Source organism: Ylistrum balloti, unplaced genomic scaffold (genome assembly GCF_031769215.1).
Source record: "Ylistrum balloti isolate Yb309-2 unplaced genomic scaffold, AGI_CSIRO_Ybal_v1 Utg369706, whole genome shotgun sequence".
NCBI classification, from domain to species: Eukaryota; Metazoa; Mollusca; class Bivalvia; order Pectinida; family Pectinidae; genus Ylistrum; species Ylistrum balloti.
The window spans coordinates 14,768-42,594 of NW_026781934.1; the positions used below are offsets into that span (position 1 = coordinate 14,768).

General features: G+C 35.3%; 2 protein-coding genes across 2 annotated transcripts; one reads left to right on the plus strand and one right to left on the minus strand.

Moving 5' to 3' along the window:
• Positions 1-5,044: 5,044 nt before the first annotated feature.
• LOC132565250 (protein FAM98B-like) lies at positions 5,045-5,412 on the minus strand (the record flags this gene model as incomplete). The annotated part of the gene is made up of 1 exon (XM_060229889.1): positions 5,045-5,412. A coding segment is annotated over exon 1 (368 nt), but the record flags the coding sequence as incomplete, so codon positions are not given.
• A 1,557-nt stretch (positions 5,413-6,969) lies between these two features.
• Positions 6,970-25,082, plus strand: LOC132565243 (ly6/PLAUR domain-containing protein 6B-like). Its single transcript, XM_060229879.1, has 5 exons — positions 6,970-7,143; positions 20,144-20,317; positions 21,298-21,378; positions 21,543-21,682; positions 22,520-25,082. The coding sequence occupies exons 2-5, from the start codon at positions 20,224-20,226 to the stop codon at positions 22,700-22,702; spliced, it is 498 nt and encodes a 165-aa protein (XP_060085862.1). The 5' UTR covers positions 6,970-7,143; positions 20,144-20,223; the 3' UTR covers positions 22,703-25,082.
• Positions 25,083-27,827: the final 2,745 nt, after the last annotated feature.

Here is a 27,827-nt window from a genome sequence, read left to right on the forward strand (position 1 = left end):
ACACTAGTACATCTACTGAAGGTGTACCTGTGTACAACATACATGTACACAAAAATATATACACTAGTACATCTACTGAAGGTGTACCAGTGTACAACATACATGTACACAAAATATATACACTAGTACATCTACTGAAGGTGGTAGTGTACAACATACATGTACACAAAAATATATACACTAGTACATCTACTGAAGGTGTACCAGTGTACAACATACATGTACATAAAAAATATATACACTAGTACATCTACTGAAGGTGTACCAGTGTACAACATACATGTACACAAAAATATATACACTAGTACATCTACTGAAGGTGTACCGGTGTACAACATACATGTACACAAAAATATATACACTAGTACATCTACTGAAGGTGTACCAGTGTACAACATACATGTACACAAAAATATATACACTAGTACATCTACTGAAGGTGGTAGTGTACAACATACATGTACACAAAAATATATACACTAGTACATCTACTGAAGGTGTACCATGGAACAACATACATGTACACAAAATATATACACTAGTACATCTACTGAAGGTGAACCGGTGTACAACATACATGTACACAAAAATATATACACTAGTACATCTACTGAAGGTGTACCAGTGTACAACATACATGTACACAAAAATATATACACTAGTACATCTACTGAAGGTGGTAGTGTACAACATACATGTACACAAAAATATATACACTAGTACATCTACTGAAGGTGGTAGTGTACAACATACATGTACACAAAAATATATACACTAGTACATCTACTGAAGGTGTACCGGTGTACAACATACATGTACACAAAGATATATACACTAGTACATCTACTGAAGGTGGTAGTGTACAACATACATGTACACAAAAAATATATACACTAGTACATCTACTGAAGGTGTACCGGTGTACAACATACATGTACACAAAAATATATACACTAGTACATCTACTGAAGGTGGTAGTGTACAACATACATGTACACAAAATATATACACTGGTACATCTACTGAAGGTGTACCAGTGTACAACATACATGTACACAAAAATATATACACTAGTACATCTACTGAAGGTGGTAGTGTACAACATACATGTACACAAAAATATATACACTAGTACATCTACTGAAGGTGGTAGTGTACAACATACATGTACACAAAAATATATACACTAGTACATCTACTAAAGGTGTACCAGTGTACAATATACGTGTACACAAAATATATACACTAGTACATCTACTGAAGGTGTACCGGTGTACAACATACATGTACACAAAAATATATACACTAGTACATCTACTGAAGGTGTACCAGTGTACAACATACATGTACACAAAAATATATACACTAGTACATCTACTGAAGGTGTACCAGTGTACAACATACATGTACACAAAAATATATACACTAGTACATCTACTGAAGGTGGTATTTTACAACATACATGTACACAAAATATATACACTAGTACATCTACTGAAGGTGGTATTGTACAACATACATGTACACAAAATATATACACTAGTACATCTACTGAAGGTGGTAGTGTACAATATACATGTACACAAAATATATACACTTGTACATCTACAACATAACTTCATATTTTCTTTACTTAATTGCAGGGTGGGGCAGTGGGCGTCAACATTTTTCCTCCAATTAAAGAATCTGAAACTCTAAGCGGAGTGACATCTTTGTTACTATTGTCGACAGAACTTGTAAAAAATCACTTTTATTTGACTTTCCTTTTCAAACTGTCTGAAATGACACACACATTTTTTTTTCGGCGTGTTATTCAAGAGCGAGACTTGCTTCCTGTTCTGTCGTTTTATCTGAACATCTCGCGTCTTACTAACTTCACACATAATTAATTAAGACGGACGTAAAACGTCGACCCTGTGGGGTTACTATTTGTTGACATGATACAATAAATACCTTAGACTTAATTAGACGTCAAACGGTCTATTCATATCGACGTTTATCATAACCCTGTGCATATACATTCTCTCTAACATTCTGCACAACTTTCTTTTGTAAAAAGTTTAAATGGATATTAAATTTGGGTATTTTTTAGATACTAAATTTATTGGTTTTGAAAAGAGCACGACCGTTGGATCTTTTAAATTCTGATTAAAATGAAAATTGTTAATACAGGTAAATGTTGTACTATGAAAATTGTTCGAATCAGCGTTAAATATATTTTGATTGGCAACTGTTGGACAAAAATCCTACTAAATGTCAGTTCTTGTCAAAATGAATTCTGGTTAATTAAGTTGTTAGTTACAATATGATTTGGTGGGTATTTGGATTTACAACCTTTCAGGTAAGACCTGTCAAGAGAGTTCACACTCCATTTCTCCATCATAATTCACCCGTCATTGCCTCCAGATACACTAGAACGGCCTTCAGATAAATGCTACAACAGTCAATTATCAAATTTAAATTTATTGATGCAAGATCTAAAATATTGTCTTTTTTCTGATCTCGCTGGACAAGTCTTTGAAGAACCGGTAATAAATCTTGATTTATTACAACACAGACGAAAGTAGTCATAAAAATTTATTTTCGACCATAGTTCACAAACCATCTTTCGATTTTATCCTCAAACCTGTACTTGTGCATGTTCTGTGAAGCGTTGTCGCTGATAACTTGTAAATAATAGTTAGACAAAAGCAGTCAGTGTCATACATAGTGTTTATAACGCCTAGTGGGCACGTGTATCTGTAAGTCTACAGATGGTTATCACAAAGGTGTCTGAAAGTCGTCACACAAATTAATCCGCAATAACATATATAACAATACGTGTGTGGTAGGGTTGCATACGGGACGTATACCTGTATATATTAGCATACCTGTGTCAGAACCGATTCCATCAACACACCTTGAAAATTAGACAGATTGAAATCGAACGTGACCTAATTTATTGATTATTTCACCTGTGCTGTTCACCTGTATTAGTACGGACGATTTTTTTTTATTGCGTTTACCTGTCGTGTTTTTTCCCCTTGCTTTAAATACGTGCTTTGTTAGAGTCGGCGCTCGAGATCTCGCAGTAAAAAGACAAACATTTTGAACACACAACTTAATCTCTCGAGTGTTTATTGGGTGGCTATGTGTGTAAATACCGTTTACAGACGACAGAGAGAGCGCATCAACACATTTAAACTTTGAGTCAACAAGTAATGCTTGCCGAGGCTAAAGGGATGAGGGACCCTCTTATTGGCCATTAGAGAGAAGTAGATGGTTATATCTACATTTCCCTCTAAGTACACTTAAAGGTGCGAGACGCCAGGTGGATAAACGGCTATCTGTATTTATGAAACAGTGACAATTTCCTGCTCGAAAAGACCTAGGACCGCCCATACTGCTTTTTAGACGCTGGTTTCTGGAACAAACTCCGGTAAGTCCCTTGGTCATACAACTTTCTTTTCCAATTTTGCAATATTTTACATTTAATATATACATTTCACTCCACGTGTAAAATTTTATGAAGTATACATGTAAGTATAATATACCTATGTCGTTGATATGTTTTACTGTAGCTTATCCAGCCCTGTACACGGGTTCTGGACATCTAGAATAAAGTTTTTGTTCTAATGTGTATATCAATCATGATTTATTTCCACTCAAAATAGTTGGTTGTATATTTGTAGGGGTCGCTATAAAACTCATTTTGTAAGTGCCGCATGTCAGTTCCTGAAATATGAGAAACAATATAAAACAGGAGTCAAATTCAAAAGATATGAGTTTGTGTAAATATTATGGAAATCCGTTCACAATCTAACACCCGTATAAATTATGTATAATTCTCTATAATATTCTACTTATTAATTCACTATCTTATATATATATATATATCGTACTACAGAACGAACTTGAACATATATATGTATTACTAGGTCTGTGATCCAACTTCATAACACGTGACTAAATCCACACAGGTACCAGTAATTAATGTTCAGTGGGATATACAAATTTATAATTACAACTTTAGATAGCAGCCCTGTGGTAGATATATACAATTATCTATATTGATCGCTAGACTTTGACAATTGTGACGTCTCGCTGGTAATTATGATGTCAATCTTGACTGAGGGATATTTTTTTGACGTTGTTTTTTCACCTCTTAACACATCCGAAGCTAATTAACCCCTCGCGCGATCGGCAGAGTGGCGGTTCGAAGTCGAGAAATCGGATACGACTCCCCACGGAAACAGATATCACTAAATATTTTATACAAAACAGAATATGAGAAATCTTTATTCAAAATAGAAAAAATATGACTTTGTGTTCCATATACACAGCAATCACATTATGATAACTTCAACATCATTACTCTTACTATAGCTTGGACAGTATTGATTGGGCACGCCATTCAAATGGTAGGCAAACCAGACAAAAGAAGGCTTCAGCCCTGGTTTGTTTGTGTAATTTAGATGTAAACGTTATGTTAAGTACCCGTATGGATCTGAACTACGTTTACTTTGACCATCGTGGCGTTTAACGATGTTTATACTGATCGTACAACAATGCCGGAATGTGTCGGTGCTTTCTCGTTCTGAATGACTCTAAAATAAGCGGAGACGATGATTACATCGCTGACCGTTATTGTAATTGAATGCTTTTCACATCACACAGAGAAACTATTAACACTGTTTTATTACATTTCATGACCTTAGAGTTTTACTCCAACGACTGTTCAGATGAATCCTGACAATAAAACGTCCACAGTAACCTTAGTCAATCTGCGACCGGAAGTGGATTACGTACAATTGTACTGTTTCAGTAGAATATATAGTAGTTTATCTGAAGCTTAGATACATGTCAGTCATTATCTTCTCGGTCTCTACCAGTCTTCTTTCTTTCTGTCCCCGCTTCGTGAAAGACATGAACATCTCCACCACCAGATCATCTCTCCAATTTGTTCCCGACCTGCTCTCATTTACTCATTCCTCTTATCCTCTATATCTCCTTACTGTCTTTTCCTTAGCTCTTTATTTCCTACCTCTGCCGTCACTCCGCTCACCCTCCCTTCTCCATCCCACATCTCACCTCCTCCACCCCGTAACCACCAACATCTCCTCCACCCCGTAACCACCAATATCTCCTCCACCCCGTAACCACCAACATCTCCTCCACCCCGTAACCACCAACACCTCCTCCACCCCGTCCCCATCCACACTCATCGCCTCCTTGCCCTCCATCCCGTAACCATCCACACCTCCTGCACCCCCGTAACCACCAACATCTCCTCCACCCCGTAACTACCAACACCTCCTCCACCCCGTAACCAACAACACCTCCTCCACCTCGTCCCCATCCACACCCATCGCCTCCTCCCTCTCCCTCCCGCCTCCATCCATACCCATCGCCTACCCCCCCACCCGCCACCATCCACACCCATCGCCTCCTCCTCCCGTCTCCCTCCACTCCCCACGCCTCCCCATCTACTTCTGCAACCCTATGTGTAATCTTTTTACAGTAACGTACTGTCAAACCTGCCTTGTTTAGTTATGGCATATTGTATGTAACAAATGTACCTTTCTATCTATCAGGGCTGACCCCCACTACATAACCCATACCAGAAAAATGGTATTCATAAGGCTATGTCGGTATAAATGGTATCATAATTGAACCTCTATATAAAGGACACCTGACTATAGAGACCACCTTTATCTACTCCCTTGGGTAACATTTATATCGACAGGTTCGACTACTTGGGTCTATAGCTGATAATCACGTGACATTGTGCATGACTTCAGACAAGAGTACAATTAGCAGACTAATGACATACCTGTACCGCACTTCCTTTACAGACAAGCGAGCATCTTACACTACAAAAAAAATCTCGTTACCACAACAGTTTTATTCAATGATGACACATTTGGAAACCATCTTTAAATATAACTGTAAAAATTATATTTTGTAAACAGTTGGTATCCGGTAAATCAATGCTTGACAGCTGTAATGAGTCTTTTTATTGCCCAGAATGCAATGGTGCTTGAAATGCGTCGATACATTTTATGCATTGCTGATTTCCGGGCATCTGTTGCTAACAGTTTAGTCAGCTCAATTCAAAATTATGCTACAAAAACATTTTCAAACATCGGTTTCTGTCTTGGCGTTTCCTCAAATTATCTGAAAACTGAATGCACATCAATCCAGATGATACACAATCAGAGTTGAACTTCGTTGTCACAAAATGCTTGTGGTATTGCCTTATTACTTCCTATTCCTTGTAAAGCTAGCTGTGTGTTGATGCACAGACCATGTTCTGTTTGTTCTGATATAACCATCTGATCACCGTATGTCTATATTGAATTTCTGCTTGTCTAGAGAACATGCATGGGAGCAGATATCATCCGAATGCAGTCACACGTGCTTAAAATACATTGAAATTAGCTGCACCATTTGGCGATCGTCTGGGGAAATAGTTGTATGCCGTTATATAATTCTCCGGGTTTTTTTTAACAACAGATGCTAAGTGTTTTTTACGTGGCTTTATTATCGTGCATTACAGATGTTTCCGGCAGTGCAAATGAAATGCAACACAAACAAAATTGTTACATCCATTCAAACCTATTGAATAACGAGGCATAAAATTACCTCCATCAGTTAATTTTACACGGACACAGACAGTAAATGGGTTCAGTTACGATCGGAAAAAGTTCTCATGAGAATAATGCACGTGCATTGCTTTACGTGACGAGGTTTGTGTATTAATTTCCGATGTTGGTTTCATAGCCGATGTCAGTTTTCTACTGGTATGTCGAGTTGGTATCTTTCGTTAATCGATTGACGATGACTCAGGCAGCCGTAATGATAAAAAAGCTTAACACTGTTACCCTGCTCCTCATCTTTATCTTATGACAATTCACAGACATTTACCGCGCGCTAGTCCAGTACACAGTTGGTGCGTGATGCACGTGTGTGCAACACGCGCGTATATCATTCTGGTTTGTAAAGTGCTTTGGAATTTCTTCTCTGTAAACTCTATGTAAATAATCCCAAAATAGGATGCTTACTTTAAATATATGTATAAGACTAAATGTTTTGTGACAAAGTGGAACAATGACGTCCCCCTGCTTTTGGAATAATACTAAAGATGTCGCTGTTAGTATTTTGGTGAGTATCATTATTTCTATATTAAGGAATTCAAGCTAGTGTACTGGCATTGAAAAAAGATATTCTGAAACTTTTAGTTAAATTTCTAGACTTGCGCAAGTCCATATACATGATGTACAGTTTTATAAACATTTTAAATCGATAGTTCTAGACCGAAACTCTCAGTAATACTGTACGATGTAAAATGTAAACAGGTGATGTTTTTATCAATAAATGATAAAACTACAAAACTGGTAATAAGTTGTATGTTATATAATACACAGTTATGTAATCAAACCGTAAGTGTTTAGTATTAGTCATAACAAACAGAGATGTCCATTACTTCTTCACAATAAACCATTTCCTCTCTCTCTCCATCCCCCACCCTCTTTTTCACTCCATCCCCACCCTCTCTCTCTCACACACACACACACACACACACACACACACACACACACACACACACACACACACACACACACACACACACACACACACACACACACAAAAGACGTATATATGCAACCATGTCATCTTGTTTATATAAATTTGTAAAATTTCTTTGGGGAAAAGGCTTCATATAAGTTTGAAACTTGTACCCAATGTTTTTGTATATATTGATACAAATGAAATATGTTTAAATCAAATATCATTCTTAGAAGTGAAGTTTGATATTTAACAGACATATACTAACAATCATTTGTCTTCATAAAGCGCGTGTTTTTTAGAATTTAAAGTTGTGACATCAATACAGCTTCCCTGTCAAACCTGTTGTACAATGTGATGACATAATGTATGATAGCATTGCCGTTAAATGAAGTCAGATTTTTTACAGAACATTTCGGAGATACATGTTAAAATGTATAGTGTACACGTTATTTGCGTTCTTTACAGGTCCACTCGTCAATCTTTTTCAAATGTAGCTATTTCGTTTGGAAATGGAAATCAAAACCAAATCACTCAAAACTGATTTAAATGGTTGATTATCACAGCAACTGCTTTTTTTCACAATGGGAACACAAAAAATCCCGATACATACATGTAAAATAAAAGAGCTTCTAGACTTTAAAACTGGCTGCTTTGTTACTGTAAGGTACGTACAAGCTGATTTTTCAATTTGAAGCATTTTTTTATCAGTCTATAGTAAGACTAGAATGACAGATACTCCACTCTCTGCACACACAGATAAAACACATCAGGGACCGTCCCGCTGTTTGATTGACACCGGTTTAATTATACATAGCATTTACACTTTAAAAACACGAGGCTTGTCATGTAATTGTATTCTTGTCATGGTTAAGTCTGAATCTGACGAGACATGCTTGTCCGCCGAAAACGATAGCATTGATTTTGTGATAAAATTGATTTCCAGCCGCGATAGAATATTGAATTTAGTTGACAGGTGCAAGACCATTGCTAAATCCGTACATATTGAAGCTTGAATTGGCGGAAAGTTTTTTTCGTTCGTGGACAAAATCTAGTTAAGCAGGCGGCTGGTAAGAAAGAAAACAAGATATAGTGGCAAAACTGTAAAAGTAGAGAAAAAATATACAGTAGAGTGTGATTGGTTCAAGTTCTTTATTAACTTCGAGTCTGTCGATTTCTCGACTTAAAACAAAAACACGGGATAAGTATTTACAATATTCTCATGTACATATGTCACAAATTACTAAATACAACCAGAGAGACGTACCAGTCAGGTTCCTAAACAAATTATAGTTGCTGTGATGAATTTGGCCGAACTTTCTAATTCTTAATGAAAAGAAACCAATCTTTAACATCATTTTAATTGCAAACGATACAAACCCTTCCAAATATTCTATAAAGTAAAGGTATTAATGTTCGCAGTATAGCAAACCAAACTCATGGTTCAGATGTGTATAAATATGTTCTTTCGAAGATGTTTCTTGAAGATGTATAGACGCGATATCGGAGGCGACTAATGTGGGAAACATTAGTCGCCCCACGCGGCGTTTTGTAAAGATGACGGTTAGGGTTTACTGAAAAATCAGTACATTGCTTCAAAATTGTGCAGACGAACGAAAATAAAGAAACAGACGATTGTAATCTACAACAATTGAAACATAGAAATTATTGAAAATTCATTAACAATTTAAAGAGCCAATAAACGTTAGGATTATTAATGTCTGGGGTAGTACATATATTATGTCTAGAGTCTGGTAGTATGGTACTCAGTAACAAAACACAGTCAAGTGAAGTCAAGTATTTGATGATATTATCGCGACCCTCATAAAATATCATTTTATACTGCTTACGAACAATTGATGGCGATTTCCCTGACATCTATAATTTAGAGCTGACATATCCTAAACTGTATGGTTTTACGCTACACGTGATTGTTTACAATTCGCCTACGCTAATATCGATGATTGTTGAAAATCCCTGATGTTGAGATATTCGGGAGTTGTGGGGTCAGCAAGGAAAAGCTACGGTAGTTGTACTTCTTTCTGGTCTCCCGAGATAGGACACCATCATGGACACCGACTGTATGCAATTCGTACATCCTACACAAACATTGTGTACCTGTAATATCTTCCAAGAACTCGGATCTATTCTACATCGTGGATGACAAAACGACCCACATTTGTATCTGTCAGCGAGATTATAACTGGATGACAAATCACACTTTATATTCTGACATCATGACGGGAGCTGTCATATTCAATACCAGCAGAAGCTCTTGTCCAGTTCGTTTAAATGACGACACCGACATTAACGAAATCGATTGAAATTGCTAGAGAGGCGGGGAGCTTTCAGCACAACTGGTAGTCACTTGTCGCGAATAAAAGACCAACAATACAATTTGTCATCATTCGACAAAGCGGTTGTCAATCAAAACTATTTACATTTAGGAGTGAATACCGTTGTAAGTGTGATAAAATCATAACATGACTGTTTTACGAAGTCAAAACATATTTGTAAATAAATTATTTTCAATTATCTTTTCACTATAGTAATTATAAAAGCTATGTGTGCTTTGGAAAAAAATAAGTTGAATTGAATTAGCAAGAGTGAACACAATATTTAACCAGGAGTTTTCGGTTGTAATCGACTGAGTAAACACGGCAGTGACAGCTCATTTTTGTTAGTGTCGTAAAATATCTATACCATCAGCGAAAATCCCTGGCCGTGCCTGAAATCACAATGAAAGGAATTTATTTGTATGGTTAAGGTTGTATGGCACCAGTAACAGCTTAACAAAACCCTTCTATACAAAAGAAAAAAAAGTTATAACCACACGAAAAACTTGTTTTGATTGTTTGAATTATTTAATTAATAATAATTTTACTTTAAATTTAATTAAAATTTTGAAAATCTACTGACTTTAGTTAAGGTGATTTTTTTCTATTTGAATTAAGGGAGGTAACTATTAAAATTCACAGAGTTACCAATTTATATTTCTCACACAATTAATGAAAATCAGCCACGGAATTAGATATCTATAAATAAGTCAATGATTAAATATAGATCATTTCAATACTCAAAGGAGATGCACGTGCATTACATAATTGAAATATCGTGCAGTCTTGATTGACAATATTCACGTATCATAGAAAATGAAAAATCAAACTGCGTTCGTAGATCAGTTAGTCTGGTATTGTAGTATATATGTAATGATTATCTAAATGCGAATCCGATTTGTGCAAGCGTTCAGTTATATAAAAAAAACTGAAATTTTCAAAAGGAAAACATCTTATTATTTACGGTAAATTTCTTTAATCATTCAAGTTTGAAGAAGTGGATTTTCCTGAAATAACTCACCTTTGATTCACCACCTCGCGATATCGAGTTCCATTACGTATATGATTTTACATTTGTCGTGTTATGTTGTTCACGAGGCCGTTGTCTTTCAAGATTTCGGAATCATGTTCAGGATGTAAATTTCCTTGGAAATCACACACAAGTCTATCCGACTCTAAAAAATCATTAATGAGTTAACGCGTTTTAATTTTCCGGGAAAGCGACAAACATTCCTTTTGGAAATGACATTAAAAAGTAAGTTTATTCAGGGTAGGTTTTTACCTTGTCTAATGGACGATTGGATTGACGAGTAAGGGTACTTCCGGTATGATTTAGCGACGGAAGACATGTAATGCCTCCGCTAAGGATCGAACCCGGGATCAATAACGCCAACTGACGGAAGAAAGGTTCTATTTAGACAGTGCTAGTCGTATTGCCTGTTTCGTCGTCTTACCTACCGTGTGTTGACAGAATGAATTCTCCCTGACAGGACTAGTAAAGAGAATCGTAATGTTTCTGATACGATAATGATATGTAACGTTTCCGGTACAATAAATGTGATATTAACGCTTCTGGTACAATGAATGTGAAATGTAACATTTCCAGTACAGTAAAGAGTGTAGTCGAGATTTTATCGATTTCGTTTCAGAAATCCTAACCTTTAAAAAACAAGGGAAGTAATTCAGAGACTTGCTCATCGGTCGGCTTTCAAACGGTAACTGTGGATAAAAGTCGTTTGTCGCAAACAGGTGTTGTGGTTCATGTTAAGTAAGGAAAGGTGTAAATAGCGTTTCCGGTAAGGTGATTTGAGTTGTAGTGTTTCCGGTAAAGCGATGTGAGATGTATTTACAGTTGAGTGAAATGAGATGTTGTTTTGACACACCGAGATGACATCTTATGTAGTGTTTACGGTATAGTGAGGGACATATGTAGCATTTCCGACACCTGTAGTTGCAGTGCCTTCAGCACAGTATGGGTAAATGTAGTGTTTCCGGTGCTAAACGTCATATCCGGTACTATCACACAGGGTATGCGTCGTTTTTCCTAGTGAGATTAAGTGGTTTTGTTCTGTTACACGTATTGTTAGATTTGTGCTTCTTGTGCAAATACGAAGTAAGATTCAAGACCCAGCTATTCAAAAACTCCATCAGTTTCCAGTGTCTTCAAATATAGCCTTATAAACTAATCGTGACGATTTCGTCAATGATAGTGTGTGGTATCGTTTGACTTTTTTACCTTCTAATCAATACATTATCTTAGCGTGCATTATTTCTTCATATTCTCAGTTGCTTTCAATAAACGTTTTCATTTATTTTGTGCATTTTTACGATTCCAAGTTTATGTTTACGACTGTTTAAACGATTCCACTTCGTCTAGCAATGGTTATCTATGACGAGATGAAGAATTTAAAACGATTAAAGGATAAAAAGAGGCCGTACATGTCCCAGGTCCCCGAGATCTAAACCGCAGTCTTGTCATCAGACTATCAATGCCGAGTTATTACAGCAATAACAGCGATAGAATTTCACTTTCTTGTGCTTGATAAATTGGCGGGAAATGTAGGTCAAGGCCGCGGCTTACAAAAAAATCATTAAATGATACCATACCGATTAACCTTAGTCAGTTCCCGATACTAAAAACAAAACAAGGCCGATACGCTGATCAATAATCGTGAGTCATCATTACACACCTGGTTCAGATCAGCTATCTGTCAGGTAGACCATGCCAGGCATTATGACCGAACATCTACCAGATTTTATTTATTTATCTATTTATTTTATTTCTTGTCGTCTAATTCGATAAAATAAATTTGAAATAGATTTGCGTTGAAGATGAATATCCCGGTACAATATCCGAGTGTTTGTTTTCTCAAAAGCCTTACATTAAATCTGCAAAGTCTTTATCGATTGTTTTTCCTGTTAGTGAACACTTTTGTTTACCTGTAAACTGGCTCACTCTCATTTTGTAAACACAATAATAAGTGGCTGAACGGTAGTTTTATAATAGAAAGGAAGGAACGCGTAACGGACAGACGTTGTGCAGTTACCTGTAAAACATTCCCTGTCAATCATTTATTTATCTTGTTTATTCACAGGTATTTTTGGGGTTGTATGAACTTGACATAAAAAGTGAACTTCAATGGTCATACTTTACGAGACAAAAATTAGCCTCATTCCAGATAACGTCGTAATTAATAACCGGAACGGTAATTGATGTTCCGGAACGAGGTAGACTATAAATCAAAAACATGAACATGAAAAACTACGGCTGTACTGGAATGTGGAGGAAATTTCACTCGGGAAATGAGGGACATAATAATTTTCAATAAAACTTGTATAACAATAGAGAACAAAGGGTAATAAATGGCATGAATACAGCTACATTTTGCCAGTGGCCGGAAAATTAACATAATAGAGTGCCATATACTTAAAAATATAAAATTGATGAAAAATGAAAGAATTTTCAGACATAAATTATTACATTAGATAGTCACAAGGTACTGAAAGCACATACATGAAGAAACAGACGGAACACAAGTTCATGTCCCGTTATTTTATTTCTTAAAAATGCTTGACATGCCCTTTGTGCACCCATGTTCAACTGCCTTTCATTTATTCAATAAACCAAAGAAGTATAGCATACAGACATGGATACAGACAAGAACATGGTTTAAAAAGTTCACCTCCTCGTCTAAATTTTGACTTTTCTTTCGATCACATTCAATTTGCTTCAGTCGTCTCCTACGCTTCAAAATGTAGGCCCTTAGCATCATGTAAGCCCTTAGAATCACTGACGAGTCTTACTTAGCAGGACGAAACAATTGTAAGATGTAGTTTGATTTATTGTTTGGTTCAACTGTATCTAATGAGGTATTAAAACATACTTTTCATCTGTGTATATTCTGTTCAATCCTTCATGATTGTAATATCCATCTTTATTTTTCGTTGGTTTTTTAAAAGTATGAAATAAAAAATGAAATATATGCAATTCTCCGAGCATGGTGTAAACTATCAGAGGACAAATCCATCGTATACATCGATATACACAATCTATGATGTACCTAACACGTGCTATGTAAATTTTGACAACTTGTGTACTATGTGTACATATACATACATTGTCTAGATCTGTTACTTTGTCGATTACGTATTACTGCGCTATTTGTTTCAAATTTTAAATTTACGGTGTGTGAACTTAATAGATCGTGGATTTAGAGAGTGAAATCGATCCACAGATCATGTTAAATAAAATGCATTGTAATTGTAACTAGAAAGTGTATCAAGTACATAACATACAATATATAGGTACTGATAACAAAATAACATCCAGATTTAAAGCATACATGTAGGTGTCACATACATTTAAAAACACTTAGATGTCAGAAAAAAAGACAAATATAGACGTTATTTAGTGTCACAGCATTAATTTAAAGTGTCAATGTTTTGGTTGTTAAAATTCCGATCGCTGACCGTATTCAACAGGTGTGTGGTACGGAGGTATTTAAACTGATCCCTATCACGTGACATTGACAAAATGTTACACTAGGTATTCTGATTTTTATCGATAGACAAAACTCGACCTTGTTACATCAAACCCGTATAATTCGTAAAGATTACTTGTCAAAAAGGTTTGTGTTTTTAAAGAACGACATTTGTTGAAATGGACACACAATGAAATGTGAATTTGATTAAACACCTTGAGTTTTGTGTCTATATAAACTTAGTGTGATAAATGGCTTTATCCGAATGTAATTTGTATGTAAATGTGGTATTTTGGGGCAGATTTTCTATACATGCAATATATTTGGGTTTTAATATATAAAGTCACCGGCATACGTGTCACGTGGGTGAATCATTAAAAAAAATAGTGTTTGTTATACATCAATTTCTCAAAGTTTACTTACGACATGGACTTAGTAAATCTGTGTTTACGCTTAAAAAATTGAAATATTTTCTAAATGAATGCCAAATCAGTTTGAAGAAATACAAACAGTCAGTCATTTGAGAGTACCAGACGAACATAAATTTGACATACCTGTACACATCATGTCAAATTAATGACACAAGAAGAAGGAAGGTGTTGTTTCTCTCAAAATTCTACCATTACTAGAGTCTCTAAATAAACCCCAATATATTGTCCCGCTAAGGTAGAGTCCTCATTTATCGGTCTCGTATATCCTATTACCTGCTAATTACCATAAAATGCCAATCAGCGTAATACCACCTGTGCTGTGTTTACCTAACTTCCCCTAACAAGGACCTGGTGTTGTTTTGTCGTTTTATTCTATTGTTAGAGTATTTATCGCCCTTGCCTTTCAATTATTGACAAATAATGATTTAGCGTACCCAAGACCACGCCCCCTTGTGAGATAATTGGGTCGACGTTTATTTAACATTGAAACCTTAATTTCGATTCTCCGATTTCGGCGACAACACAGCAGCTACTCAATCATCAGTGAGCGTGTGTATGTTAGGACTCAGCTTTCCGATTGATATTTGAGTATTAATTGTGTATGTATCCGAGTGTCTACATTATAACAAGGACTTAATCCTTTGTATGAGCAAAATACCTGACAAACTGTAATCAACCGTCGAAGGAGCGACATATAGTGCTGTCTACTTTTTAATACGGATTTTAGATATCAAATCTTCATTCCAAGTGGGAAGGAAATCGGTAAGACATTTCAATTAAATTTTATTTAAAATTTAAGCTTCTTTTTCAGTTTCATGCAAGTAACTGACCTATCCTCTCCTCCTCCTCCCCCTCCTCCTCTCCATACCTCAGTATCAACTTTTTCAGTATAGATGTTTTGATGATGACACAGAATTTTTCCTCGTCTCACCATCTTTGATTATTGACTATCCTAATGTATTTTAGAAAGAAATTCAAAAGTACCTGATCTTGTAGACAAAACTAATTAGAGTTTACTGCCAGGTATTTGTTAAGATATGCAAATATATTTGTAAATATATTGTTGTCTTTTGTAATTGATATACCATGCAGAGTGAAAAAACAGGAATCTGTATGTAAATACATCATCACACTGTTTTTTAAAAAAGATATTTGAAACACGCTATTTTCCCCGGTATCAGAAAGGCGCGTAATGGAATTGCGTCTGAATGTATACCTACTGAAAACCAGATTTCTATTTTAAATTTGAAAAAAAAAGGAAAAAAGTTTGTAAGTTCTGATTAATAATAACTATTCAAGGTCTTTTTTAAGTGATGAATTCGATGTTTTTGCAAAATACCTGTCGACTTCACATCATTTCATTGTTTAAGTACATTCCGTATCATGTGTCATATAGTATTAATCAAATCGATAGAATATTTTATATAAAGTTGTGAGTCACTTAGAAAACTGTATATCAAATTTGGTTCTTGAAACAAAATATGTTGAGAAAATTCCCTCTATTGGTTCTGTCATACGGAGGTGAATCAGCTTTAAAACCTCAATAACAGGTGTGTGTTCTACACAAAAAAAATCTAATTCTAAAATTAAACTGTGAAAGACACGTGGGATATTGTATGTAGAATGCATGACCCCTCAAAACAGCCACGGAAAAACTTACTCATACAGAAAAAAAAGTGTGTGTTCGTATACATTTCTTGTTGAACAAAACCCTTTAAGAATCTGTCTCCATGGTTTGTACAGATTTGCAATAGTAAATGAGGGATGCCATATTTGTTGATCATTAACCCAAGTTTCATATTATCCCCCCGGAGTTTAAAAATTTAACTTTAATGAGATTCTTTCACGAAAGTTAAAGACCAACAACAAACAAACCCGAATCTGACACGAGACACAAATGTTCGCATGACCTACTCCATTTATCTGGTGACAAGACATTGTAACAAAATGACGATTAAAATTCCTGATCATGTTTAAGTCCTGTTACAAACGACATGAACTTTTCTTGTTAATTGGAAATGATGTCAAATGGTTTTATCTCGCTTCAATAAACTCATAGTTTAAGAACACAGCCGGTTTTTTTCCTGACCATCCATTATTGGATTTTTTTTGTTGGACTGTGTGCGATTTGTTTTAAAGGCAAATTATATGTTATTTTCATAGCTTATCATCATTATTTTCTCATTCCTGGTCTTGGGTACACGACATCAGGGATGATATAAAATGAATAGATGAATTACAAATGATAAAACCTGATATCTGAACCTACATTTAATTTACATATACATATAAAACAATGTCATTTGTAATACATCTCTTTTTGATGTCCGGTCTTGAAACATAGCTTCACTGTAAACACGTGGTTTTTGGTTTATTTAACTCACAGTCACAGTACAATGTTTAAATCTCGCTTTATTTATTAGACTTGTTAAACGTTGCATGTGATTCAAGTTCGAATTAACATAATGCTGTTTCTGACATATGTTTCAATTAAGGGTACATGTTACCTCTGATTTATGTTTAAGTTAAGGGTACATGCTACCTCTGATATATGTTTGAGTTAAGGATGTATGCTACCTCTGATTTATGTTTAAGTTAAGGGTACATGTTACCTCTGATTTATGTTTAAGTTAAGGGTACATGCTACCTCTGATTTATGTTTAAGTTAAGGGTACATGCTACCTCTGATTTATGTTTAAGTTTATGTTGATATATGTTTGAAAGGGTATGCTACCTCTGATTTATGTTTAAGTTAAGGGTACATGCTACCTCTGATTTATGTTTAAGTTAAAGGTACATGCTACCTCTGATATATGTTTGAGTTAAGGATGTATACTACCTCTGATTTATGTTTAAGTAAAGGGTACATGCTGTCTCTGATTTATGTTTAAGTAAAGGGTACATGCTGTCTCTGATTTATGTTTGAGTAAAGGGTACATGCTGCCTCTGATTTATGTTTGAGGTAAGGGTACATGCTACCTCTGATATATGTTTGAGTTAAGGATGTATACTACCTCTGGTTTATGTTTGAGGTAAGGGTATATGCTACCTCTGATTTATGTTTAAGTTAAGGGTATATGCTACGATATATATCATACCTCCGATTTGAGTACAGGATGTATTGTACCTTATAAATTATACCTCAGGTTCGTATAAAGGTTATATGCTACATGTGAAGTGCGTTAGAGGTTATATAATGTTGTTTTATATTAAACTGAGCACTTTCTTGAATGGAAGAAAGCGCCCTTGCTCGGTCTGAGATAAACCTCGGATCCCGTGGAGGTTGCATGTACCAGGCTATTTGTTTACAGTGTAGAACGAAAGCATTCATTCATCATTGATGTAAATATGACCTCATGCTAAGCTTTAGTGAAAAAATAAACTTATGTCTTGGTTCCGATGCGTGACAAAGTTACAATCTATACATTGTACTCAAATACGTGTCAAAGTAATTAAAGTAGAGTTATAAAACTGAATCCAACTTAATTATGATCGTATATATAGACCCACGCGATGGTAAAAATTAATAAATCCACCGGGAAAACACGTGTGAAGTAACTGCACCATATAAAGTCGAACATTTGTACATGGTACACTGATCTGAATCAAATAATCACATCGCTCAGCAATCTCTACAGTGCTGTCGTTCATTTTACTCACTCAAATGTCGATGAGTGCCAAGAGTTGTCGTTCCTTATTTAAGAACGACAAATCATGGTAAAGATTAATAGTTCAGTTTGATTTGGCTTCAGTTTAATTAACTTCTATGTCCAATAAGTCAAATTTATCAATTTCTTAAATAAATAAATTAGTATAATTTTTAATTTAAGCTGAAATTGGTTTATTTTCGTGTTAAGCATACGTCCATACATTATAAACCATTGAATACATGTATCCATGCCGAGTCTGAGAAGGGTTCAGTAGGTATTATATTAAATACAGGGTATAATTTCATAGGATTATATACATCTAGTGTAACAATCCACATATGGCATTAGAATATATATAATTTTTACAATCCACTAAATTAACAATTATTGTTTTCAAATCATCGAAAACAATTAACAAAATTAATGACAACTTCACCACACTGAATTTTGTTGATTTAAAAAAAAATTCACGCGAGCTATTTCTAAACTATTCACAGGAACATTTCTTGGTGTGAAATATTACTTATTGAATTTAAGTATTGGTAAGCATAGACTGATCATACTGTGTAATATGTACTTTCAATTTACAAAATGTATCTACTTCCCAGCATTTTGATTAACCAGAGTTACTTCCCTTCGTTTCACCCTGGCTGTCTGTCAGTACGAGGACCCGAGAACGGCTGTCTATATGTACGTAAACACGTACGTCCTCGGTCTTAAAGTAAAAAATAATAATGTGTCGTCCTTAGGATTTTTCATTTGATCATAAACTCCACGAAACATTAAAAAAATCTGTTTGATATCTATCAACTGAAATCAAATCACTGATGTCTATTGATAATTTCATCATAAAATGTACCCTACATTCTTTATAGGAAAGGTTACGGGTATTCGGGTATTATATATAAAACAAGCCATTCTGTTTCATTTACAGTCAGTTCTTTATCTTCAAAGGTTGTTCGAAATTAATTATTTTTTATTGAAATATTAAATCCAACACTTTATAGCCAACATTTATCTACAAATTATAATTAACCATTAAAACGAAAGGTCATATTATTGTACGATAGCCAATGAAGAAACATAAACATTCTGTTTGGTGTACAACTTTTCAATGAATCGAGAAGGGATATAAGATTATTGATATAGAGTTAATAAACATTTAATGGCGAAGCGGTTTCCTACCTGAATAGTCTTTTGACTTTAAAGTTCCAACTGACGCCTATTTTTATAGATTAATACTTCATTGGATTTTTAAATTCTCGACCCCGAGAAATAAAGTAAATAAATACTGGCAGTATAAAGAGCAAAAAGTGACCCAGACGTATGTAAGTATAAATAAGTCGGGTATCATGATTGGGTGGACAAACAAAGTAACAAACAAATAACGTAACAAACAAACAACGTAACAAACAAACAAAGTAACACTTACCATGTATTATAATATTTAGCTTCAGCTAAAAATGTCGAACCTGTACCTATAAAGTATGGTAAATGCAACACTTCAGCAAGTGGTCACGGATCTTTACAGCGGATCTTACATGGATGGTCATGTAATGCTGAATCTATAAGTTCAATAACTTGATAACCAAAGTCACAATAGTGTTATAACACATAACACATATATCTGATGTCTATCACTTTGTCGTATGGTAAAACTGACCAGTCATGTGATAAGCTCCTGTCTTATTTTTCAGATTTGACCTCACATCGACGACAATTTTAGACGATCAAAGTTTGGCAACTTACCCTACAACATCCTAAAGTTAATTCCAAGATGTCACTCAAGTCCTGCTCTGTTCTCCTGGTGATAGCGATTCAGCTGTGTTCCGCGAATCTCGTCATCACAGCAGACGAACAGAAAACAAGCGGTAAGATGATGATGATGATGATGATGATGATAATAGGGCTTAGATGATGATGATGATGATGATGATGATGATGATGATGATAATGATGATGATGATAATGATGATGATGATGATGATAATAGGGCTATGATGATGATGATGATGATGATGATGATGATGATGATAATAGGGCTATGATGATGATGATGATGATGATGATGATGATAATAGGGCTTAGATGATGATGATGATGATGATGATGATGATAATAGGGCTTAGATGATGATGATGATGATGATGTTGATGATAATAGGGCTTAGATGATGATGATGATGATGATGATGATGATGATGATGATGATGATGATGATGATAATAGGGCTTAGATGATGATGATGATGATGATGATGATGATGATGATGATGATGATGATGATGATAATAGGGCTTAGATGATGATGATGATGATGTGATGATGATGATGATGATGATGGCTTAGATGATGATGATGATGATGATGATGATGATGATGATGATGATGATGATGATGATGATGATGATGATGATGATAATAGATGATTATGATTGATGATGATGATGATGATGATGATGTTGATGATAATAGGGCTTAGATGATGATGATGATGATGATGATGATGATGATGATGATGATGATGATGATGATGATGATGATGATGAAGTCAGTGCTATAAAGATGTCTTTTTATTAGAGATATATGACTCGCTCCACCAAAACCGCATGCGCAATCGAAACATCGCAAAAATATAAATAGTTACAAGAAAAATTCACATTTACTAAAATATTGGGGTTTACTTTCGTTTTTTTATTACCAGAATCCAGGGCCCCTTGCCAGGAGTCTACTCACGCGGTATAAGTTATGGAACTCAAAGTTATTTTAAACTAACCACGTGACGAAATAACTTAAAGATTCAAGTACACGCTTTATTTATTTACTCACACAATTATAATCATTTTCTTACAGATATCACGTGCTGGACTTGTCCTATCAAGAAGAACAACGACGCGTGCAACGATTGGGCCCCGGATGTGAGATGTCCTATAAGTAAGTATTAACGACGTAGATATCAATATCTGAGTGTACAGAATATTTCTTTAATCAGTTAAAGGTGACATACCTCGCGTCCATATGCACTTGTGCTTCATACTGCTGCACGTCTGTTAAATTATTTGAATTCTATCTTTTATGTAAATTCGATTATTTTTCAGACAACACCGTTTGTAAGACGACCCACGTACTGGACAAGACCACAGGACAAAGTGTGTCCGTAGTCAAGCAGTGTGCCCCTCCCTCCGAATGTGACCCGGAAACAGTCGGCTGTAACACTGTCCCAGATACTGACCTCATTGTAAGTAGACCATTTTCCTCCTTAAGCAATTCCTACCTGTGGCGGTTTGAATTTCTTTGGAAGTTAAGACACGTTGTGTCCTTGTGGAAGTCTCTTTACCCTTATTGCTCTGAATGTCATGTGGTGGGCCTTCCGTATAATGTTCAGTGAGGTGGTCATCAACTACTGCCTCGCCTGAAAATGCCCCGAGCTGTGGATGCAGAGATAATTTGTTTACAAACAAACAAAACACTGAAAGACAAACTGTCCTTGATATCGCTTTCATCGTATGAAAATATCGAGTGAAAATTACTAAATTTACATTGTATGTGACATTTACCAAGGAGATATCATTACATCTTTCTACTGTTATGATAAGTCCCCGATTAAGTTAATTTTGTTCATATGGAGTAAAGAAAAATGTTCACATCAGATAACCAATTACACGTGATTTCACGTGTAATCGTCGTGTTATAATACCTTCTGTACCTTGGTTTGTTTCACGTGATCTTTCCTATGTTGCTTCGTATTGTGACCTACGTTATCCCGATTTTTAATGGTGGAACTATCTGTACCTTGTATGTACATGCACTGCATGGTATTTTCTTGTTATTGTGTAACCTACTTTATTGTTTATATTACACAATATGACCGACTTTGTCAATTATATGTATTTCAATGCCTCCCCTTGGATTCGAACCCGGGACCCCGGACTTACTAGTCTAATGTCGAAGCAATATATCGAGGTAAAGATGTGTCCTACTTTACCGTAAATATTTTCATTGTGTGACCTACTTGTACAATATGACATACTTTAACATGTATCGGCCATGATATGACCTACTTTCTATATTACAGGAGTGCGTCTCGTGCTGTGACCAACCCTACTGTAATGTTGCCGTTCCTGTCAACACAACCACTGCCATCAAGTTGTCATCCTATTTTAACGGCGCGACCAGCCTACATTTCGGCCTGCACGTGCTGACCTCCATCATCGTCATTGGTTACCTCTTCACAAGTGTTCTGAACGGCCAGGGTTGATCATGGTCGGATTCGTATGCATGACATATTAAAGTATGTAGAAGCGCTGGGCCATTTCTAAATGACTATGAAATAGGCGTCTCCGAAAGAGATTGCTGTCCAAAAGGAACAATTCTAAGGAGTCCGCGTAGTTGATATACCAACTCAAGTTGCAGTTCCCATGGGAACACAGTCACACGTGAATTCGATTGTAAAGCATCGCGTTCGCACTTGCAGAAGTTCCTTCCGTTTGTGAACTTCACTTCAGTGGTAAATTACTCACTATTCAGACAGGAAAGACGGCAGTGTCACAAAAAGTGGACCAGTCTTATGTGTAGATCATACGTTTCAATAGTTTGTCACTGGAACTGAAAGTAAGTTTCTTCAAACTATGCTCAGCTCTTCCACAGAGTTTCTGTGCAATGCGACATTTGAGGGACAGAATGACTAGGTGTTTAGTGTTAATTCCTCAGAATAGACAATGGAATAAATCCGGATATTGCCAAAGATTTCCGAACGCTGTCAATTTGAGATGTTGATGGTGCTGATCAGTGAGCAACTTGTCAAATCGTTCAGAATGGTGTTCGAGTGTGTACCCCAAGTTACAATAGATGATTTGATTCGTTACCTTGGCTGCTGACATCTAATGTGTTCGGTTTACAGTATCTGGTCATAATTCTCTAAGACTTGATGATTACACGCCAAAACATTTTTTCAAATCGTCGATCTTGCTTTCTAGTTTAAACACCAACAGGACTCGGAATCCTGTTACAGATTCTGGTCACAATTTATTTTCTCCAAACCTTGGGAAAATAATATAAAATGAGTTATAATGAGAGTCTCGAGACAGTTTCTGATTCAGCTTTGTGAAGACATTAACGATGTGTATTGGTACGATAATGGATTCCCGTAGTAACACTCGCCTTAAATCCGTTTTGGACAACTGCTACCAGACGATAATAGTGCCAAGTGTCATGTACTGTATAATGGTGGTAATACCTGGTATCGATACACGTCATAATCATTCATTGATTTGATTGATTTTGTTGTAAATAACATATTTTATGTACATATTTGTATATACACGATAATTTATAATTAACTCCTGCTGCTAACATTAATCAAAATCATTTACCAGTGAATTATAATACTCGTTAATCATGACGTCACATTTTTAAATACTCAGTTCTCTCTAACGAGGAAGTACGTTCACAGAATTTATCGAGGTTGTCTTTATTACTGAGACAAACACGTGCAATAAATATTTAAAATAAAAACCATGTTGTCGTTTCTACAGCGTTAATGATGATAATCGATATGAGACAATATTGTTATTTTAAGAAGTAACAGGGCATTGGGGAAAAGAACATCAAAACGATGACAGGACAAGTAGACATGAGATGTACATAACGTCACTTGCGTAACATTTAAAGTCTCTGGGCCAGGGAGAATTCATTTCAAGTCATGGGATCGGGGAGAATTCATTTCAAGTCATGGGATCGGGGACAATTCATTTCAAGTCACGAGGCCGGGAACAATTAAATTCAAGTCACGGGGCCAGGGGCAATTCATTTCAAGTCACGAGGCCGGGGGCATAAATTTCATGTCACGAGGTCGTGGATAAATCATCTGAAGTCACGGGATCGGGGATCATTCATTTCAGGTCACGAGGCCGGGGGCATTCATTTCAAGTCACGAGGCCGGGGGCATTCATTTCAAGTCACGAGGGAGGCCGAGAACAATTAAATTCAAGCCACGGGGCCGTGAACAATTCATCTCAAGTCACGGGACCGGGGAATATTAATTTCATGTCACAGAGCGGGGACATTCTTTTCATGTTACGGGTCCGGGAACAATTCAAGCCACAGTTTCCGAGCTGGGAATATATTAGATTCGACATATAAGAACAATCCTCGTCATCATCATATATGATTTACCTCTTTGATGCATTGCAGCCATCTATTTAAGAGTTGTAACAGTATGACAAACATTGGCCGTGGTGAAATGTACAACAAATAAACGACGAAACACTCATTACCAGCGATGAAGCAACAACCTTTCTATGTAACAAAATACACGCCTTTTCATCAGAATTTTATAAGTACCGTTGTCATCCTATAAGCTATTGGTCAGGTTTGAACCAGTCAATGGCTAAGAAACAGCCTTCATTTTGTCATAGTTCAAGATGGCCGACAAAGATATGATCAGGGGAATCTTATTGAAAAGCAAAGATGAAAATATTATGATACTATTCATCCAGGTACAATGTTCAAGCGTATAAGCGGATGCTTGTTAAACGTAAGCTGTCACCCATGTCAGATAGATATACTTAAATATCTGTTCTTAGATCAAATAAACTTGATTTCAATCAAAATGTTATCTCACAAAGTTTTTGATACTGTTAAATAAATTATTTATACACAACCAGTTTTTTGTTTTTTATTCACGCCAAATGAAGTCAATCGTGATACCATAACCAACAATAGTCAGGTAATAATGGCGGCTGTGGACGGCCACGTGATTCCGAATGAAACTTCGAAACAATTAAAAAAAGTTAAAACTGTAATGCTTACAATGCATTTACAGAACATCGGATAAACTTGTCAACCTGAAACATAGAACGACAGAAAATTTGTATGAACTACAGATAACTTAATGTGTATTTATCTAGATCTGTATGGACTTACTGTGTATTTATCTAGATCTGTATGGACAACAGATAACTTACTGTGTATTTATCTAGATCTGTATGAACTACAGAGAACTTAATATGTATTTATCTAGATCAGTATGGACTAGAGAATTTAATATGTATTTATCTAGATCTGTATGGACAACAGATAACTTAATATGTATTTATCTAGATCTGTATGAACTACAGAGAACTTAATGTGTATTTATCTAGATCTGTATGGACTATAGAGAACTTACTGTGTATTTATCTAGATCTGTATGGACAACAGAGAACTTAATATGTATTTATCTAGATCTGTATGGACTACAGAGAACTTACTGTGTATTTATCTAGATCTGTATGGACTACAGATAACTTAATATGTATTTATCTAGATCTGTATGGACAACAGATAACTTAATATGTATTTATCTAGATCTGTATGGACAACAGAGAACTTACTGTGTATTTATCTAGATCTGTATGGACAACAGAGAACTTACTGTGTATTTATCTAGATCTGTATGGACTAGAGAATTTAATATGTATTTATCTAGATCTGTATGGACAACAGAGAACTTAATATGTATTTATCTAGATCTGTATGGACAACAGATAACTTAATATGTATTTATCTAGATCAGTATGGACTAGAGAATTTAATATGTATTTATCTAGATCTGTATGGACAACAGAGAACTTAATATGTATTTATCTAGATCTGTATGGACAACAGATAACTTAATATGTATTTATCTAGATCTGTATGGACAACAGAGAACTTACTGTGTATTTATCTAGATCTGTATGGACTAGAGAATTTAATATGTATTTATCTAGATCTGTATGGACAACAGAGAACTTAATATGTATTTATCTAGATCTGTATGGACTACAGAGAACTTACTGTGTATTTATCTAGATCTGTATGGACAACAGAGAACTTACTGTGTATTTATCTAGATCTGTATGGACTATAGAGAACTTACTGTGTATTTATCTAGATCTGTATGGACAACAGAGAACTTACTGTGTATTTATCTAGATCTGTATGGACAACAGAGAACTTACTGTGTATTTATCTAGATCTGTATGGACTATAGAGAACTTAATGTGTATTTATCTAGATCTGTATGGACAACAGAGAACTTACTGTGTATTTATCTAGATCTGTATGGACAACAGAGAACTTACTGTGTATTTATCTAGATCTGTATGGACTATAGAGAACTTAATGTGTATTTATCTAGATCTGTATGGACTATAGAGAACTTACTGTGTATTTATCTAGATCTGTATGGACAACAGAGAACTTACTGTGTATTTATCTAGATCTGTATGGACTACAGAGAACTTACTGTGTATTTATCTAGATCTGCATGGACTAGAGAATTTAATGTGTATTTATCTAGATCTGTATGGACTACAGAGAACTTAATATGTATTTATCTAGATCTGTATGGACTAGAGAATTTAATATGTATTTATCTAGATCTGTATGGACTACAGATAACTTAATATGTATTTATCTAGATCTGCATGGACTAGAGAATTTAATGTGTATTTATCTAGATCTGTATGGACTACAGATAACTTACTGTGTATTTATCTAGATCTGCATGGACAACAGATAACTTACTGTGTATTTATCTAGATCAGCATGGACTAGAGAATTTAATGTGTATTTATCTAGATCTGCATGGACTAGAGAATTTAATGTGTATTTATCTAGATCTGTATGGACTACAGACAACTTACTGTGTATTTATCTAGATCAGTATGGACAACAGATAACTTACTGTGTATTTATCTAGATCTGCATGGACAACAGAGAACTTACTGTGTATTTATCTAGATCTGTATGGACTACAGATAACTTAATGTGTATTTATCTAGATCTGTATGGACTACAGAGAACTTACCGTGTATTTATCTAGATCTGTATGGACTACAGATAACTTACTGTGTATTTATCTAGATCTGTATGGACAACAGAGAACTTACTGTGTATTTATCTAGATCTGCATGGACAACAGATAACTTACTGTGTATTTATCTAGATCTGCATGGACAACAGATGACTTACTGTGTATTTATCTAGATCTGTATGGACAACAGAGAACTTACTGTGTATTTATCTAGATCTGTATGGACTACAGATAACTTAATGTGTATTTATCTAGATCTGTATGGACTACAGAGAACTTACTGTGTATTTATCTAGATCTGTATGGACAACAGAGAACTTAATGTGTATTTATCTAGATCTGCATGGACTAGAGAATTTAATGTGTATTTATCTAGATCTGCATGGACTAGAGAATTTAATGTGAATTTATCTAGATCTGTATGGACTACAGAGAACTTAATATGTATTTATCTAGATCTGCATGGACTAGAGAATTTAATATGTATTTATCTAGATCTGTATGGACTACAGAGAACTTACTGTGTATTTATCTAGATCTGCAT

What these genes read in the sequence shown, in the direction of transcription:
- LOC132565243 (XM_060229879.1), top strand. Translation starts at nt 20,224, where the DNA reads ATGTCACTCAAGTCCTGCTCTGTTCTCCTGGTGATAGCGATTCAGCTG. An exon ending in AGACGAACAGAAAACAAGCG is followed by an intron (nt 20,318 to 21,297) that starts GTAAGATGATGA and finishes ATTTTCTTACAG; the next exon opens with ATATCACGTGCTGGACTTGT. An exon ending in GGATGTGAGATGTCCTATAA is followed by an intron (nt 21,379 to 21,542) that starts GTAAGTATTAAC and finishes ATTATTTTTCAG; the next exon opens with ACAACACCGTTTGTAAGACG.